General features: G+C 36.3%; 2 protein-coding genes across 3 annotated transcripts; one reads left to right on the forward strand and one right to left on the reverse strand.

The window, feature by feature from the left end:
- Window positions 1-18: 18 nt before the first annotated feature.
- On the reverse strand, window positions 19-5,670 carry LOC109006571 (protein XAP5 CIRCADIAN TIMEKEEPER-like). Its single transcript, XM_018985897.2, has 12 exons — window positions 5,394-5,670; window positions 5,161-5,226; window positions 5,005-5,069; window positions 4,631-4,743; window positions 3,146-3,224; window positions 2,972-3,048; window positions 2,824-2,885; window positions 2,573-2,704; window positions 2,412-2,465; window positions 1,440-1,505; window positions 805-879; window positions 19-503 (listed from the first exon to the last, which is right to left on the reverse strand). Exons 1-12 carry the CDS (start codon window positions 5,562-5,564, stop codon window positions 453-455), a joined length of 1,011 nt encoding a protein of 336 aa, XP_018841442.1. The 5' UTR covers window positions 5,565-5,670; the 3' UTR covers window positions 19-452.
- A 7,914-nt stretch (window positions 5,671-13,584) lies between these two features.
- On the forward strand, window positions 13,585-17,164 carry LOC109006568 (transcription factor bHLH121-like). Of its 2 annotated transcripts, XM_018985893.2 has the most exons (6): window positions 13,590-13,876; window positions 14,116-14,228; window positions 15,521-15,648; window positions 15,748-16,212; window positions 16,302-16,451; window positions 17,002-17,164. In XM_018985893.2, the coding sequence occupies exons 1-5, from the start codon at window positions 13,785-13,787 to the stop codon at window positions 16,443-16,445; spliced, it is 942 nt and encodes a 313-aa protein (XP_018841438.1). In that variant the 5' UTR covers window positions 13,590-13,784; the 3' UTR covers window positions 16,446-16,451; window positions 17,002-17,164. The 2 variants fall into 2 exon arrangements, with proteins under 2 accessions (XP_018841437.1, XP_018841438.1); XM_018985892.2 differs by lacking the exon at window positions 17,002-17,164 and having other exon boundaries at window positions 13,585-13,876; window positions 16,302-16,603.
- The last annotated feature ends 1,444 nt before the right edge of the window (window positions 17,165-18,608 follow it).

Raw genomic sequence — 18,608 nt, forward strand, 5'->3', positions numbered from 1 at the left:
AAGGAAGAACACCAGAAATTGTGGGAGAACAATGAATGCTGCAATAATAACTGCAACCATACAAATATCTCAAACAAACATTTACAGGATCTAATCATAAACTATCAGATAGTAAAGGAACTTGCCAATTCCATTTTCCTTTTTACTAGGTAACTCAATCTAAAACATTCGAATAACAGTACAAGAATTGAGCCCAAGAAACTATCGACAAAACCGGGTTCCACTGCTTTCAAAAAAGTACAAAAGCTGGATCCGTGGATGTGCGGGAGTAATGATACACAATACATTTTCGCAATATATTTCACAACAATATTATAAGATGAGAGTATTCTTGTAAAATGATATTACTTTTATAAGGTGATTTATAAAAATATCTCTCATTTAACACGTTGTTGTGAAATGTGTTGTGAAAAACATTGTGTAAATTATTTTCCATGCAGAAAACGATCAAATCAGTCCCCATGGATGGTATAACGCTCCCATTTTCTTGTGGAGTCATATATCTGTCAGAAAAAAATGAAGAGAAGTGATTAGAAAACATCATGACAAGCATCCTAACAAGCGTCCATTGCACTTCCAAAACAAGAAGCTAAAATAACCAGAAAATATCGGTGTCAAACAATCTAAGAACCCCCGCGTTTCTGAACAGGTAAAAGCACCCGAGTGGTATGCATGAAAAGTTCATTTGGAATGAACCAAGATGCCGTGGTATAATAAAAAATCTGGATTGATAACTAAGTGTGTCATAAGCATAGGGGATAGGTCAACTAAAATGTGTGCGTAAACTGTGAGAGAGAAACCCACCTCCCATCTTGAAGCAGGAAAAATATGCTTGTTCTTTTCATACCAGTGCCTCTCAACAACTTTCCCGGCATGAGACTGTTATAAGGAAAAAATACATATCAAAGTTGGTTTACAGATAGAGCTGCTAGAAATTTAAATTACTAACATAATGAGTAAAGGTGCCATTTTGGCTACAACACATTTCTCCATATACACAGGTAACTTCCAGTCAGACAGTCAGAATCCAACATCCAAATGCATATATCGTGTATTGTAAAAATGAGAGGGGAGTTCCTTTTTCTTTGGAAGGGGGAGGATAATTTTGGGGGTTAAGTTTCCAGAATCAGACCTTCAAGCACAAAGGCCAAAATCTATCATTGCAGAATACATCATTAAGAATTTCCAAAATGGGTCTAGAGAGTTAGCATGTGCCACATTTTGAAGTGGATATTTGCGCTTTTTTAATAAAATTGTACTACTTATAAAAAATGCATGTGCAACATTTTTAGCAGCATGGAAGTCATGTTTCAGGCTTGGTTGTGCCCGTGATTTGATATTTAGTTATTTCAATTTTCAGTTCATGCAAAGTTGAAGTTAACTTTAATATACAAAAAAAATAAAAAAACAAATAATAGTAGGTCAGAAAGAGAATGTACCTCATCCTTTTCTATCGTTGCATCAGCAGTTGTTCGCACATCCTCATGCACATCAAAGTGGAAAAGCTGCATAGAAAAAAAAATATATGAAATAATTCACCTTTAATAAGGACCGGCTACACAGAGAGGGAGAGAGCTAGAATTAAAAGGAAAAATACAGCCACTTGTTTCACAGAAAAGACCCAATTTCATTGTCATCTGCAATTGAATTAGGTTTCACTAACAAAATCCTGGTAGTAGCAACAAAGAATCCAGGGTCAGCAGCAGTACAAACATGGTAGGGGATTTAGGGCAGAAGCTATCAATGACGGCATCAACTACTTTCTGTTGATGAGCCATTGAAATGACCCATGGGAGGCACAAGCCACATTTGGGCTCATAATCCAAAAGAACTAGTCAAGATTTAGATTGGAGCCTCTTGGAATCAGGACTTGAATTTCTCCTTCTTAAGAAATGTGGGATCCCATTCACCATTTTCCTCTACACAATCATGCAGTCTAGACTGTAGGGTATTACAGCCATATACTACAAGATTTCTACTTCATCTTCCTTGAATCTTACAGTATAATTTTTCTCCAGATTTATTGTCAAGAAAGCGAAACTCCAACTCAAAACCAAGAGGTGAAAGCTCATGACTACTTGACAACTGTAGGTAAGGCATAGTTAACTCATTTCCATCATTTGCAAGAAAAACAAACTACAGGAACACTAAATTTTTTTTTTTGATAAGTAACTACAGGAACACTAAATATTAATCTCTTCTTTGCCCATTTGTAATTTTCCTACCATTTTTTTTCCTGAGCAATTTGGGTACCTATTGGAACATGGAGATATAGCCAGCATGATAACATGTTTTTTTTTTGTAAGTATAGCCAGCATGATAACATGTCCCAACACATATTAACTTCACTCCCCTAAAACACATAACGAAACAAAAAGATGGAAGGGAATTTAAAAAAAATTGAACATTACCGGTCCACTTTTGCCCCTGGCCTTGTTAATGATTAGATCATAAAAACTATGCTGCTGCAATCCCACAATAACAGAAACAAATGATGGAGAATTAGTTACCACATGCACAACAGTTTAATGTCAAAATCATACTCAGGTACTTGTTTTCAACAGAATCTTACATGGGGAATGATAAGATCTTCTTTCACATAAAGCAAATTCTCCACTGAGGTGGTTCGAATTTCTCGAAACTCGGGTGCAAGTTGCTGCTGAACAGCTCGAAGAAACTCTCCTATTGTAACCCCCTTGTGTACCTGAATGATGAGAAAAGTAAGCAGGGACAAGAACAATAAAATATCAGTACCTAACAGTTGAGAAAGAGAATACTACAAGCAGTAGCAAATAATATGCAGTTCAGGTAACCACTACTCACCTTAATACCCCGCCTATGACCAGCTCCATCCCAATAGCTGTATGTAATTTCAAGAGGCTCACCTGAAATACATGCAAATCTGGATCCAGTCAAGATTTTCTTTCCATGCAGCCATATAAAATTTACCAGCATCAGAACATGGAATTACTTCGAATCTGCTCCTGCTCAAGAAGCCACTGTCTCTGTAGCCTTTCACGTTCAGCTTGTTCCTCTGCCTCCCGCTCACTGAAAGAGCATCCTCATCACATCTAAGATCAAATGTTAGTCCCAAGACTAGAGAGAAAGAGAGACAGGGACAGAGAGAGAGAGAGAGATAAAACACCTGTCAGGCAGAAAGCTAGTTTCCACTGTTGGATCTTTACCAAATTTGCCATGCCGAAGCCTCTTTGATTGTGAAGGTTCTGTAATAAGATGGTAAAAGAAAGAACCAGCAATGAAGTTGCTTTTGCCTGGCATCAATCCAGCATTATTCTTTTTAAAAAAAATACATGCACATTTTTCAGAAAATAACTATAACACTAAGATGTAGGTTCGTGTGAGATACATCAATTCAACGAGGTTCATGACAGAAATCAAGAATTAAATAAATTTACATCCTCATTCAGCATTTCAAGAACTTCTTTGTTCCCAGGGACACACTCCAACAGATTCAGTGCATGCATTTTTCACAAGATGCAGGGCAGTGCTGATGGTCCACATTAAGATTCAGGTTGGACTATGCATCAAGTGGTCATAAGATCGCTTTTTAACTATTGAAATAAATAACAAGGAAACCATATAGATGACTCTGGATTATTTGTGGATTTTATATATGGACCCATTCCAACGAGCTTATTCAATAAATACATTCTTCTATAGTTCTATGTGATTCCAAGACATGACATTTAGTTGAGACTTACGGTATAGAGTACCTTAAAAAATTGTCCTAAGATATTCAGGATCAACCCTCTTGGGGGTAAAAACTCCCAAGGCATCAAGGTATAAACCATTAAATACTAAAACACCTTCTGGACCTGTAGGGAGGGAGTTTTGTGCATCATCAACTGACTTTCTGTAAAAGACGAGACTCACACAAACTTCAGCAAGGTCATCATACAAATGTTGGAAGAGAATTTAAGAAAAGTTCAATATTTTTGTTAAACCATGCATTTTCTAATATGGCTAAGCACCAGCCCACGAAATCTTCATACAACACAATTTCACAAGAATGATAATAAATAATTAGGGATTAGAATCGAAGTGATATAAAGGAAAACTATTCTAAGGCATCCAGAATTTTATTTTATTTTTATAGGTAAACGATAGTATTAATAAGAATAGGCATAGCCTAAGTACACAAGATGTTATACTAGAGATAAGACCTATCTAAGTTGCTGGGTATCCAGAAAAATTATTAACGATAATATTCCACAAATTCACTCATTACCAATATATGCAAAAAATAAAATAAAGTAAACCCCAAGGAGTTGGCCCAAGTGGTGAAGGCCTTGGTCTTGGGGTATCACTCCCTTTAAGGTCCAAGGTTCAACACCTCATGGGTGCAAACAATCCTTTGGGGCCACACCCCCTGGTGAGCCAGCGATTTAACTAGTTCCGTGTAGAGAAACTTTCGAGGGTGCGGTGCACAGGACTGGGGTTTACTCTGTAGGGATGAGCCCGAAGGGCCCTGCCTTGGAGAGGTTCCCCGACATAGAAATAAAAAAAATAAAAAAATAAAGTACAAAAAAAATTATTACTATCAGAAGCTATTTGTAGTAATTGGAGAACCGGAAACCTAGGGGTTTTAAGCCAAGGATTAAATGCTTACCATTTTCACCATCCTCCTCTTCACTACCATGCTCGATATCATCCGCAAATGACAACCGGGAATTTCCCTTTATCTTTCTCTGTTTACGCTTTTTTAATTGAAGCTCCTCCTCCCTATAACAAAAGGCATAACAAAATCAAATATTAAACAGCACAAACAAAGGGTCCTAATATATTAAAAGAGTTATTCTATTCTATGTACACTATCCGCATTTCATTTAAATGGTAAGATTTGAGTCATAACATTCAAATTTTAAAATTTATCTTCCAAATCAGATTATGTCAATTAATCACTTCCACACCAGCTTGAAAATATAATTTGTGAAATTAAAAATCACTTCATCGTGCAAAATTTGATACGTAGTTCAAACTCACTCTTGCTGCTGCTTCTGAAGTTTCTCCTTCTCTTCCTCTTCGAATTTGGTCCGAATATTAATTCTCTATACAGCAAATTACACATTGGTTGAAATCAATAACAAACAGATATTCCTCTTTATTGCTTTATTATTGAGCATGTGTTAAAAATAATACCTTCTCAACATACTCCTCCCTAGTAACCAAACCCACAGTTTCCTTCTTAAACGCGTGCTCAAGAATCTGAAATACCCATTTTTCAAAAAAATAAATAAATAACAATAATAACGAAAAAAATTAAAAGAACGAGCTTCAAATAAATTGATACGTAGGTATCAAAATCAATTAGAAATTTAGAAACCCTATGAAGTGATAGAAATGGTTTGAGGTAATGTGTTTAGGAAACGAACCTCGGCCCGACTTTTACCGAACTGGAGGAGGCCCGGCTGGCCTTTGTCGGAGGCGGACTTGTCCTTGAGCTCCTGGATTTTGCGGCGCTCGGCTTCCCTCTGCTTCTCGAGCTTTCGGATCCTAACGGAGTCCTGGGCCGTGCCCACATACCCGTCTCCCATGCCCGACATCTTGCTTCCCCTTTCGCTCCAGTCTCCGGACTCTCTCCCGGCTCAGATCGAGAAAACGAGCGTGCGAAGTTTTGGAACCGTCAATCGTAGGACATTAATTATAAGAAAAATTCTTGACATTAGCTCACACCTTAAATACCACTTAAAAAATATATAATTTTATATTTTTATTATCATATTTTATATTTTAATTTAATATAAAATATAAAAATAACAAAATAAAATCACATATTTTTAAACAATATATAAAAATGTGAGGTTTCTATGTATCATAACTCTAATTATAAATTCATTTCGAAATATAGATACTCGTTTGCCTAATAATTTTTTATTTGAGCATTGTTATTCGTAAGTCCACACATCATACACCATAATTTTTTTTTTAATTTTTTAAAGTTTTTTTTTAATTTTGTTTGGTTTTATATTTTCTAAAATAATTGAGTTATTATATTAATAATCCATATACTACATATTTGATAAGAGAAACAAATTAAAAAAATCACAAAACATATGATGTGTAGTGTAAGAGACTTATCAATATAATTTTTCTTTTCGTTTTAAGATCAATTTTTATTGTTACGATTTAGAGAGTGAGACCGCATGATTTTAAATGAAAATTAAAAATTAAATAAAATATTATCTATTATTGTTATTATTATTAAGATTATAAATTGATTCTAAAATATAGCTCCTCGTTTGCCTAATAATTTTTCATTTTAAGATCAAGTTACGATTTGGATAGTAAGATGAGTTTGTTTTAAAAGAAAGTTGAAAGTTGAATAAAATATTAATAGAATATTATTTTTTAATATTATTATTATTTTAAAATTTTTAAAAATAAAATTATTTATTATATTTTATGTAAGAATTTAAAAAAATTATAATGATAAAATGAAATACTTTCACTATCTATTATAAATTTACAGAGATTGTATGCTTAAAATTAAAACATGGGTACATTTGTTTATAATTAATTAATATCATCGTATTACTGTATTAAAAATAATAAATTTATTTAGATTCTAAATCCCCATATTTATTATCTATTTAAAATATCATTACAAAATTTATATGCATATGATTACTCCTAAAAAATTAACATATTATTTATGCATGGAAACTGTTATCAATAAAACCCCCGGATTAAAAGCTGAAAAATATTTAATATGTCAATTGATCTTAATATATTTTCAATAAATAAAATTTATTAATTATCGTATTGGTCTTTAATATAGACTACTAAATAATTTATAAGAAAGTCATCATTTAATTCATGTCAATACTTTGCCACAACAATATTAAAAGCTGAAAATTTTCATTTAATTTATTTTAATTCCAAACCTAGTCCTAACAATATTTATAATTTAATTTTTGGCCTGTACATATTAATGTGTAAAGATGACGTAGCGGAAACGTACAAATGAAGAAAATTCGGGAAGAGTTGTGTCTTCCCAATGTTACGAGCCACAAGTTTTATTGATAAAACTCTGTAAACTTTTACAATATTCAAAGATACCTAATTCATCCCACATTCGGGTCTTTTATACGGAAATAAACAATTACGGAAAGAAACAAAAAGAAACAATTGAGGAAACTTATTTGGAAAAGGAAATAACATTGAAAAAGAAATAACAATTAATGACACTTTATTCAAATGAAATAAAATCTGTAATGATCCTTATATGACGTTATTAACGACCTCCTCTGTTTATGGCCTCAAGTCCTCTGTTTATTTCGGTAAGTCGCTTGATGTGCTTGCGTCAATCATGTTTGCTGCATCAGGTTGCTTCTGTCAATCATGCTTGCTGCATCAGATTATTCCCCACTCGGAAGGAAGCTCGACCTCGAGCTATGGTCAGGATAAAGTTCTTCTTCTGGTGGATGGTACTCAAAAATGTCTGCTACGTTGAAAGTAGAAGAGATTGACATGTTATCGGGGAGGTCTATGATATAAGCATTATCGTTTATTCTTCTCATGATTCGGCATGGTCCAAACTTCTTATTCTGTAGCTTGTTGTAAGTTCCAGCGGGAAAACGTTGCTTTCGTAAATGCACCATTACCAAATCTCCTTCTTGAAAAATCCTCGCTCGTCTATGCTTGTCCACTGCTTGCTTGTAACGTGAGTTGGCTCTCTCCAAATTGATGCGAACATCTGAGTGAACTTGCTGTATCATTTCTGCCAAATTTTCTGCTGCAATACTAACGCCTAGAAGTTTTGGAAGGGGAATTAAGTCTAGAGTATGCTTTGGTGGGCGAGTGTAGACAACTTCAAATGGTGTTTTCCCAGTGGATTGGTTGATCATATTGTTGAAAGCAAACTCCACCTGTGGAAGGCATACATCCCACTGCTTTGGTTTGTCTCCGGAAATACACCGAAGCATGTTGACCAATGTGCGGTTTGTGACTTCCGTTTGGCCATCAGTTTGTGGATGGCAAGTGCTACTATATTTGAGGTTGGTTTCAAACTTCTTCTAGAGGGTAATCCAAAAATGGCTGAGGAACTTAACATCCCTGTCCGACGTGATTGACTTCGGAATTCCATGAAGGCGCACCACTTCCCTAAAAAAGAGGTGGGCGACATTAGAAGCATCGGTTGTCTTTCTACATGGTATAAAATGAGCCATCTTCGAAAATCTATCAACCACCACGAAGACGGAGTCCACCCCGCGCTGGGTGCGTGGAAGGCCGAGTACAAAATCCATACTCACATCTTTCCATATGTTTTCTGGCACTAGTAAGGAGGTGTAAAGTCCAGTGTTTTGAGCTTGCCCTTTTCCCACTTGACAAATGGGACACTTTCTAACATACCTGCCAACGTCCCTCTTCAATTGAGGCCAGTAATACCTCTCAGCAACCAAGGCAATGGTCTTGTCTCGACCCACATGGCCTCCCAAACCTCCACCATGTAACTCACATATCAAATGTTCGCGCAGAGAAACCTGTGGGATACACAATTGGTTGCCTCGAAATAAATAATCATCTTGGATATGGAAATCTCCTGTAGGTAGTTTGAGTCTGCATTTCTTCCAAGTCTCGGCAAAGTCATCATCTTCAACATAGAGATCTTTGAGCTGTTCAAAGCCAGTAATTTAAGTTCGTAGGGTGGCCAAGAGATCCCCCTGTCAGCTAAGAGCATCTGCAACCTTATTGTGCTGGCCCGACTTGTACTTGAGTACCATGGTGAATTTTTGTATGAACGTGATCCACCTGGCGTGCATTCTGTTCATGTGGGCTTGAGTATTAATGAATTTCAGTGCATGGTGGTCACTATACAGAATGAACTCGCGTTGAACCAAATAGTGCTCCCAATGCTTTAAGGCCCGGATTATTGCATAAAATTCCAACTCGTACACAGTCCATTTGCGCCTTGCTTCGTTAAGCTTTTCACTAAAGAATTCGACAGGTCGGCCCTCTTGCGAGAGAACTGCTCCAATGCCAACAATGGACGCATCACACTCTACCTCAAATAATTTTTCAAAGCTTGGCAGCGCAAGAACTGGGGCTGTAGGTAGTTTCTCTTTAATGACAGCAAAGCTCTTGTCTTGTTCATCACTCCACTGAAATTTGCCCTTCTTCATGCATTCTGTAATTGGTGCCGCCAGAGTGCTAAAATTTTGGATAAACCTTCGGTAGAAAGTGGCTAGTCCATGGAAGCTTCGAACTTGAGTGAGGGTTGAGGGGCGTGGCCACTCTCGGATGGCCTGAACTTTTGCTTCATCCACGTGAATTCCATCTGCACCAACAATGAAACCCAGAAATAGTAATCTGTTGGTGATAAAATTGCACTTCTTTAAGTTAACGTACAGTTTGTTCTCCCTTAGAACTGAGAGCACTTCACGCAAATGCACCATGTGTTGTTGCTCATCTTGGCTGTACAGGAGAATATCATCAAAATATACAACAACGAACTTGCCAATGAAAGGCTTGAGAGTTTGGTGCATGACCCTCATGAAGGTGCTGGGCGCGTTGGATAAACCGAATGGCATGACTAGCCATTCATAAAGACCTTCCTTTGTTTTGAAAGCAGTTTTCCATTCATCGCTGGGTCGAATTCGTATTTGATGATAACCACTCCTCAAATCAAGTTTTGAAAAAATTCTTGAGCCCGCAAGCATGTCTAGCATGTCATTTAATCGCGGTATTGGAAATCTATATTTTACCGTGATTTTATTGATGGCGCGACTGTCCACGCACATTCTCCAACTACCATCTTTATTTGGAGTGAGCAAGGCTGGAACGGCGCATGGACTCATGCTCTCACGGATCAGCCCCTTGCAAATGAGGTCCTCGACTTGATCTTGAATAATTTTGTGTTCATTCGGACTTATCCGGTAATGTGGCAAATTGGGGAGGCTAGTGCCCGGAACCAAGTCGATGCAGTGTTGAATGTCTCGCATGGGGGGTAAACCAGGCGGCAATTCATGATGGGCTATATCTAAAAATTCCTCAAGTAGCTACTGAACATGGGGATGCATTTCGGAAATGACCTCTTCCGTTCTCCCTTTTACCACTAACGTCAAAACTTCTCCACTTTCTTTTGCATCCATTAGGAATTGATCTTCGGTTACCATCAGAAAATTATTCTTTTTCTCAGGTAATGCTGCGTCGTTGGACTTCTCTCCCGTGGGCAACAACACTACATTCTTTTCATGCCACCAAAAGGAATAAGTGTTGTCACGCCCCTTATACGTGGCATCCACATCAAATTGCCACGGCCTTCTGAGCAACACGTGACACGCGTCCATCTCTACCACATCACAGTCTACAACATCATTATAACGTTTGCCAATCGAAAATGGAACTCGGCAAGTAGTGGTTACCTTAGTCTCGGCGCCCTTCTTTATCCAACTGATCTTGTATGGCCTAGGATGCTTCTTTGTGCTCAGTTGTAACGTAGAAACCAATGCCTTAGACATAATATTTTCACAGCTCCCACTATCGATAATTAGATTGCAAACCCTTTGATTAATGGTGCAACGAGTTTTGAAAATAACATGTCTCTGGGTATAATCTTCAAGCTTTGGCGTCAGGAGGAGCCTCTGAATAACGCAGTTCACTAGATCACCTTCGTCACCTTCAACAAATTCTTCCTCTTCGCCTTCATCCTCTTCGTCTTCCTTGGTCAAATCCTCGCCATCCACCATGTTAACGGCTCTTCGAGCAGGACACTCATTGGAGCGATGTCTCGGTTGATTGCAGCGAAAACATTTGCCACTGATAGGTTTGTTATAAGGATTTTGGTTAAGGCTTCCCCTGCCCCCGGTTGGAGTGGTGCGTTTTGCGTCCATTGGTCACGACTGGATGAAGGGACATGTGGTGGATTCAATTGAGTTGGTGGTTCAGTTACTCTGTTTACTGTTGCATAGCTTGGTGACCTGGTGGGGGGGCGGACAAGTTGTAATTCAATTTTCATAGCCAAGTTGACTTCTTCCGATAGGGTCCATACCGTGTGCAAGGTGACTTTGTCTTGGATGGCAACGCGCAGTCCCCCGATATATCTCGCCACTTGCTGGCACTCAGTCTCGGAAAGATTATTCCGAGAATTCAATCGATAAAACTCTTCCGTATATTCATTGGTAGTCCTTGCACCCTGCTTGCAGTTCTGGTATTGCTGATACAAGAGTTGTTCATAGTCTGGCAGGAGGAATCGTTCTCTCATCAACCTCTTCATTTTGGACCATACACGGACATGCTGCTTGCCTTGGCGCCTTCGGTTGTTTTGCGTTTGCTCCACCACGCCGATGCTCCACCCCTTAATTTGTAAGCTACTAACTTTACTTGTTGGTTTTCTCGTATTTGCATGTAGTCGAAAAAATTTTCCACTTCCGACAGCCAATCGAGAAAACTTTCAACATGAAGATGACCGTTGAAACATGGCAAATTAATTTTGATTTTGAAGTTGGTATTGCCATCACGACCCCTATGATTCCCTCCTTCCACTAAGTTTCCGAATTCTTCATACTGGAGGAATCATCTCCACCTCGGTTTAGTGGTGGACGCCTGGGTCCCCTTCCTCCACCTGGATGAGCCCCATCTCCTTGCCTTTCATTTTGGTCCCTATTACCCTCCATATGGACATTGGTGATGGAATTTTGAATGTCTTGTAACATGCGTTCAATCCCCTCAAATCGTTGCTGGTTTTGTTCGTTCTGAGTTTGGATAGAGTTCCAAAGGGCTTGCGCACTGAGGTCCTCATTCCTGTGTTGGTTGCCTTCGTTTCTTGCCATTGAGCCAGGCGAGACCTTGCTCCAATGCCAATTGACGTAGCAGAAACGTACCAATGAAGAAAATCCGGGAAGAGCTGTGTCTTCCCAATGTTACGAGCCACAAGTTTTATTGATAAAACTCTGTAAACTTTTACAATATTCAAGGATACCTCATTCATCCCACATTCGAGTCTCTTATACGGAAATAAACAATTACAGAAAGAAACAAAAAGAAACAACTAAGGAAACTTATTTAGAAAAGGAAATAATATTGAAAAAGAAATAACAATTAATGACACTTTATTCAAAGGAAATAAAATCTGCAATGATCCTTATATGACGTTATTAACGACCTCCTCTGTTTATGGCCTCAAGTCTTTTGTTTATTTCGGTAAGTCGCTTGTTGTGCTTGCGTCAATCATGTTTGCTGCATCAGGTTGCTTTCGTCAATCATGCTTGCTGCATCAAAAGAAAATGATATGTGAAAAGTTATATTATGATATTCAAAGCTAATTTAACCTATCCACAGCATAATAAATCAAATTGAATAAAACTAATGAGAAATTCAAAATCTTAGGTCATCCCTTGTGTTGCATCTCACATCATGAATCTCTCTTAATGATTCTAGTACAGAGTAGACAAAAACAAAGATTATTAAATCACTAAACTTGCATATATGCGTTTACTCGAAATGCCAATTAAATCACTAAATATTTTTAAAACTATAATTAAATAGTTGCTATTTATCTTTGAATGAGATAAAGAGGATGTTATTTCCCTTTTAAAGAACTCTAAAATCAAAAATGATATTTTCCAATTTCTTAAGATTTTTGTTTATTGATTGAACATGTGAGGACGTAATATACATTAGGCCCACCCTATCACTAAAAGACATAATATGAGAGAGGGAGAGATGACAAGAAGGGACATGAAGGGACAATAAGGTGAGGGTGTCAAGAGATAAAAGGCAAGAGGGTATCCGGAGAAAATGGGAGAGGGAGAGGAGGGCCAACACGCAAAAGTAAAGCATGACTCACCTTGCAGGGGCACGTGGAAAGAGGCATCAAATAAAGGGGGACTGCCAGACGACTAAAAGGGGGTTTCTTCTTCGACTTATTCTTCAACCTCTTGAGAGGAAGTTTCGTCGATTGTATATTCTTTAGAAAATATATTTAAGATCTTCATTATACAGTGAGAAATGAGAGGCTATGAAAGACTAATAAGAATATTGTAATAGATTTCTCTTCCTCAAACGTCAATAGATATATGCATTATGCCGAATTATGTAAATCTTTATGTCTATCTCTCTTTACTTTATTTGCATTTATTTTCTTTTTACTGTAATAGAAATACGCATTGGCACCATATAGCTGCATCAGACCACTACCAGGGCACTAGACCATGCCGATCGAGGTCTGAATCGTCATAGCAGGTCGGAAATTACTATTTCTCCCATTTCGACTTGTTGTGCGATTTTCATGCATCAACAAAACTTTTATAGACGAGACACATAATTATCAATATTCTCAAAATTTATCAAAATTTGATTCCCAAATATTATTCAAAGTCTCAAATACAAAATATTTATTAATTTTAAATTTTTAACTTTTTAATCTAATCATTATCTAAACACAAAACTCAATACAACTTCTACAAAATTAAAAATAATATTAAAAACTTATATTCAAATAATTTTTAAATTTTATAGTATTTTTATGCAATTTTTTTTATTATGTAATTTCTAAAATTAATTCAAACATTTAAATTAAAACAATTTTATTACTATATAAATCACGAGATACTCCAAATACCCAGACTACCCCGTAAATCTCAAGACGTGTCGGCGGCTGCGACAAGGCGTGGGAAGCACAGCGAAGCACGACGCGAATCAGCGACTGGGCTGCAGTCTGCAGATAAGCTATTGGAGTGAACTTTTGACGAATTCAAAGTCCAACCAAAAACAATTCAGAAGCGGCTCTCTCGTCCGCGGTCGAAAGGGGAAGAAAGGCAAAAATGGACTTCATTCAAACCGTATCCGCCCCAGATTTCCACCCAACCCCTCAAGATCCGGGCGAGCTCTCGACTCCTTCCCTACCATATTCCAGGTTAATATCAGTTCCGCGTTTCAAGAATTTGAGCTTTGGTTGTAGGCGTAGCTTTTAACGTGATTGTTTGAAAAGAAGCAACCATGGAAGTGCTTTTATTCTTTTCGACACTGCAATGAAGTTTGTCTGCAGTCACCGATATACTGTTTCCCAATCCACTAGAAATGCCTTTTCTTGTGCTTTTATTCTGCCACTTTTGAATTCAATAGAAAAAATACTTTAACGAATTACCTCTGCAGCCAAAGGTATGAAGTGGATTGCATATCCGCAAGAAAAACCCAGAAAGCTGGCCGAGAGAAATTGAGGAGGGATCGACTAAACGAGCAGTTTGTGGAGTTGGGAAATGTTGTAGGTAATAATGCTGCTCTCTTTATTGTTCAACGCAATTTAATTGTCATCTAATTACTACCGTCGTAATATGCAAATTAGTGTTTGAATAACAAGAAACTCTCATCTCATCTCAATATATGAATACCACAAACACAAATAATTTTCAAATCCAAATATTTAATTTTTCATCTAATTATTATAATTTTTTCAAAATTTAAAATAAAACATAAAAAAAAAATTTAACATTTTCAAATTCCAAAACAAAAATTATATTCTAACTATATTTTAACTTTAAAATATTTTTATTTAACATTTTCTCTCTTATTTTCTAAAATTTTATAAACATCTTAACTCAAATTGTTTCACTACTATTAATAAATTATTTTATTATTATTTATAAATCATCTCATCTCATCTCATCATCCAAACGAGACTGCTACATCTCTAAAAATATCCCATATATAAATAGTAGGAGCTAGCGTGTTCTTTAAGCTGTTATCTTGCGGCATCAGCGTTCTTTGGTTTGACTCTTCACGAAACAATATAATTATGCACCGTCAAAATGGCTATTATACCATCTATTTGATAATGACATAAGGTAGACAATAAAGTCGCAAATTAAGTCCCAATTAAGAGATGAGATGAGGTGAAATGAGTCGAGATAATTTGTAAATAGTAGTAAAACTTGTGAGTTAAAATTTATGAATAATAATAAATAATAGTGAGATGAATTATCTCTCAATCCAAAATGGCTCTAATGCCTAACTTTAGGATTTCTAAACTTGACTTCAGACTCTCTTCAGTTCACATTTTTGGTATATTCCGAATATTGCCGAGAAGACTACTTATTTGGATATATCTTTTAAAATTGAAAGCATTGTTTCATCAGTTATTCGATTTCAGTATTATGGATCATGGGTCTTATTGGTGTAGAGTCGCAATGTGTAAAGTCCTAACCTATATTGGATTTTGAGCAGCCTTTACACTAATTTAAATTAGGTTTTAAGCCCGTACCAAACTTATATATTAAGCTTTACTATGAATTCTTGAAGAGTGATTACAATGTAGTAATCCACCACTGAAACTGTTTAAGGACGAGTTCTTTACTTTATTTGGTCAAGTTTTGCATTGAATGTGAAAATCATGTTCATAGAATGGGTATAATTTTAGCTATATTTATGGGAGCTGCCTTTGTTCAACACAAACTTAATACATACATGCCAAGCGTTTAGTTGCTTTTGATTGTAATTTCTGGTGGTCATGTACCTTTTGGCCAGAAGCATGACAAAAATATATGGTGACTTTAAAATGCAGATCCTAGCAGACCCAAAAATGATAAATCAACCATTCTAGTTGATACGATTCAAGTGCTGAAGGACCTTGCATCTCAAATCAACAAACTCAAAGCGGAGTGTTCTACACTGACTGAAGAATCCCATGAGGCATTCCTTTTATCAATTTGTCTTGATGTATATGCTGTGAGCTGTGGAGTTCATCAGTGAGGTTCTGACAGTATTTTTTTTTATTTTTGAGGTATATAGTTGATGCAGGAGAAAAATGATCTTAGAGAAGAAAAGGCATCTCTTAAATCTGATATCGAGAACCTTAATGTCCAATGTCAGCAGAGACTGGGGGCGATGTTCCCATGGGCTGCAATTGATCACTCTGTTGTCATGGGCCCACCATCTTATCAGTTTCCAGTACCAATGCCGATGCCTCCGGGGCCAATTCCAATGCATCCGTCTATGCAGCCTTACCCCTTCTTTGGAAATCAGAATCCTGGGCTCATTCCAAACCCCTGCTCAACTTTTGTTCCATATGTACCTCCAAATACCTCGGTCGAACGGTCTGCCCGGCATGCATCTCCACGTAACCGATCCCCCATCTTGGATAAACAAGATTCAAGATGCAAGTCATCTGGGAAGAGCAAGACTGGGGAAAGTGAGGATTCCGATAATGTTGCTACAAACCTGGAGTTGAAGACTCCTGGATCTACTGAAGATCAGGTCAGTTGCAGCCTTTTTAGATTGACATATTAGCATTGCACTTAACTATCAAATTTTAAATAATTGATATTAATGTAACTGTTTCACAGGATTTGTCACCAGAACCAAAAAATTCTAGGAAGCGTTGGAGGGAGGAAAACAGTGTAACTGAAGGGAGTTCTTCAAGTAGGTCTTCTTCCTCGGTACAGGATAGCTCTTCCAATATCGTGGTTGGTGGAATAGCTGATGAATGAAAACTGGTAAAGACTAAAAACAAGAGCAAGAAAAGAGAACTAGGTTTTATTCCATTTCTTCATGTACACCATCAATCTCCTTGTCTTATTTATTGTGTAGTTTTTTCTGATTAACTTTTATTACTTATCAAAAAAAATTATTGTGTCGTTTTCTGCTACCATTTTGTTTGATTCCAACATCATAGCAGAAAAAATGTTATGCAATCACATCCACAAAAAAAAAAAAAATTAACAAGAACGAAATGGAGATGGACTCACGGACTTACGAGGATAAAGATTTTTCTCACTTTATATAAATGGGGGGATCCTCCCAATCTCAGCATTCTCTTATGAAAAATTCTATTCCTAAGCCTCATACACCACACACCATCATTTTTATAATTTTTTTAATTTTATTCTCTTACTAAATGTGTAGTATATAAATTATGAGTATAATAATTCAATTATTTTAAGAATAATAAAATCAAAAAAAACTTTAAAAAAATTTAAAAAAAATAAAAAAATTTTGGTGTGTGGTGTATGGGCTTATGAATAGCAATGCTCTTCTCTTATACAGGGTCACTGTTCGCAATTGAAAAAAAAAATATGTTGAAGTGCTGCCTCGAACTACTGCAAAGTTTCTTCAATAGTCAATACTAGATTTCTAGCTAGGCCTCTTTTGCACTTTGCAGTACTTGAAAGAGCCTAGTCCAATATCCAAGACGCCTTCCATAAAAAAAGAAAGATTTCTATGATCTGGAGGTGTTTTCCGGGCACTTTATTGCCTAATATGATGCAGGCCGAAGCAATTTTCTCTTTCAAGCAATTCTGAATTTTGGGTTTTTGCGGTGCATCACCTTGCCTGAAGGCCACAAATATGATGGGCAGATTTGGTCTCTGTTGTCCCCTTCTTCTGGGCAAGGGAAGAAGTGCCTTGTAGCCTGTTTGTTCAAAGATGAAAAACTCAGCAGGTTGGTCTGTCTGTATTACATTTATTATGGTATACCAATCATAAAATAACCAACAGTTGGCTTATAGGACAACATGATGGTAAAGTTATTTATATTGTCTAAGATGGCATTTACCTTTTGATTTGTTTAAATCAGATTGGTTTAGTTGTTGTTTTTTTTTTCCTGTTAATGCAAATGAAGTCCTCTTGTGGAAAAAGAGTACTTGGTTTTTTATTTTTATCCAGGGTTTGTGGGGATCATACAATGCAACGATTATATTGTGCCTTTATACATGGTCAGTAATTACTTCTCTCCGGAATTTCAAGAGCTATAGCGGAGGATTTATTGAGGTCCTTATGGTCGGTAGCATTGATAATTTAGAATGCTAGGAGTACATAAATACACAGACGCTAGTCATACCAGTCAGTGGTTTGCTCGACAGATAAATCTACTAAGAGCATTAGTATTGACTTAGTCAAATATCTTTTCATCTTTAAATTTAGTTAATATCGCTACGATAATTCTATCGTTCTTTTCAAATATGAAATATACTGAAATAAATCTAAATGTATTTTTTTATTATATTTCGATACTCTTCCCGCGGCTCTTCTTCTTCCCTCCTTCTCTATCACGTTATATTTCGCCTAGTCCTGCTCTACTGCCGCCCGAGCGGTATTTATGGCTCATTCCCTTTTCACTTTCTTCTGGACATTCTCTCCAGCACGGCTCATTCCTTCTCTCTCTCTGTCGGCAGCTTCTCTCCAGCACGACAAACCAACAACACGGTAAAATTCGAAATCTTAATCTTGATTTTGCTCTTAAAATTTTGTTATATGTTATTTTGTTATATTTTGAGATTATTATATTATAGATATAAGATTTTTATAGATTGTACATATGAGATTTTATCATCTATATACATATAAGATTATTATGTTATAAATTATTAGATTGTGAAAATGAAAATGAATATAATTGTTAGAGATTATGAAAGATTACGAAAATAAAATATAAAAGTAATTAAATAATAAAAATTAATTAAAGAAATATAAATAATAAAAAATAATAATATTTTATTATTATAAAGAATATAATAATTAATCTAATATAAAATTTAAATATTAAGTAATTATTTAAAAATTAAAAAATTACATATTCTTCAAATTTTAAAAAATTTTAAAGATTGAGATGAGCAATGACAACAGATTTAGAGCAGAAAGCCAAGCTGAATATG

The sequence above is a fragment of the Juglans regia genome, chromosome 16 (assembly GCF_001411555.2).
Source record: "Juglans regia cultivar Chandler chromosome 16, Walnut 2.0, whole genome shotgun sequence".
Classification (NCBI taxonomy): Eukaryota; Viridiplantae; Streptophyta; class Magnoliopsida; order Fagales; family Juglandaceae; genus Juglans; species Juglans regia.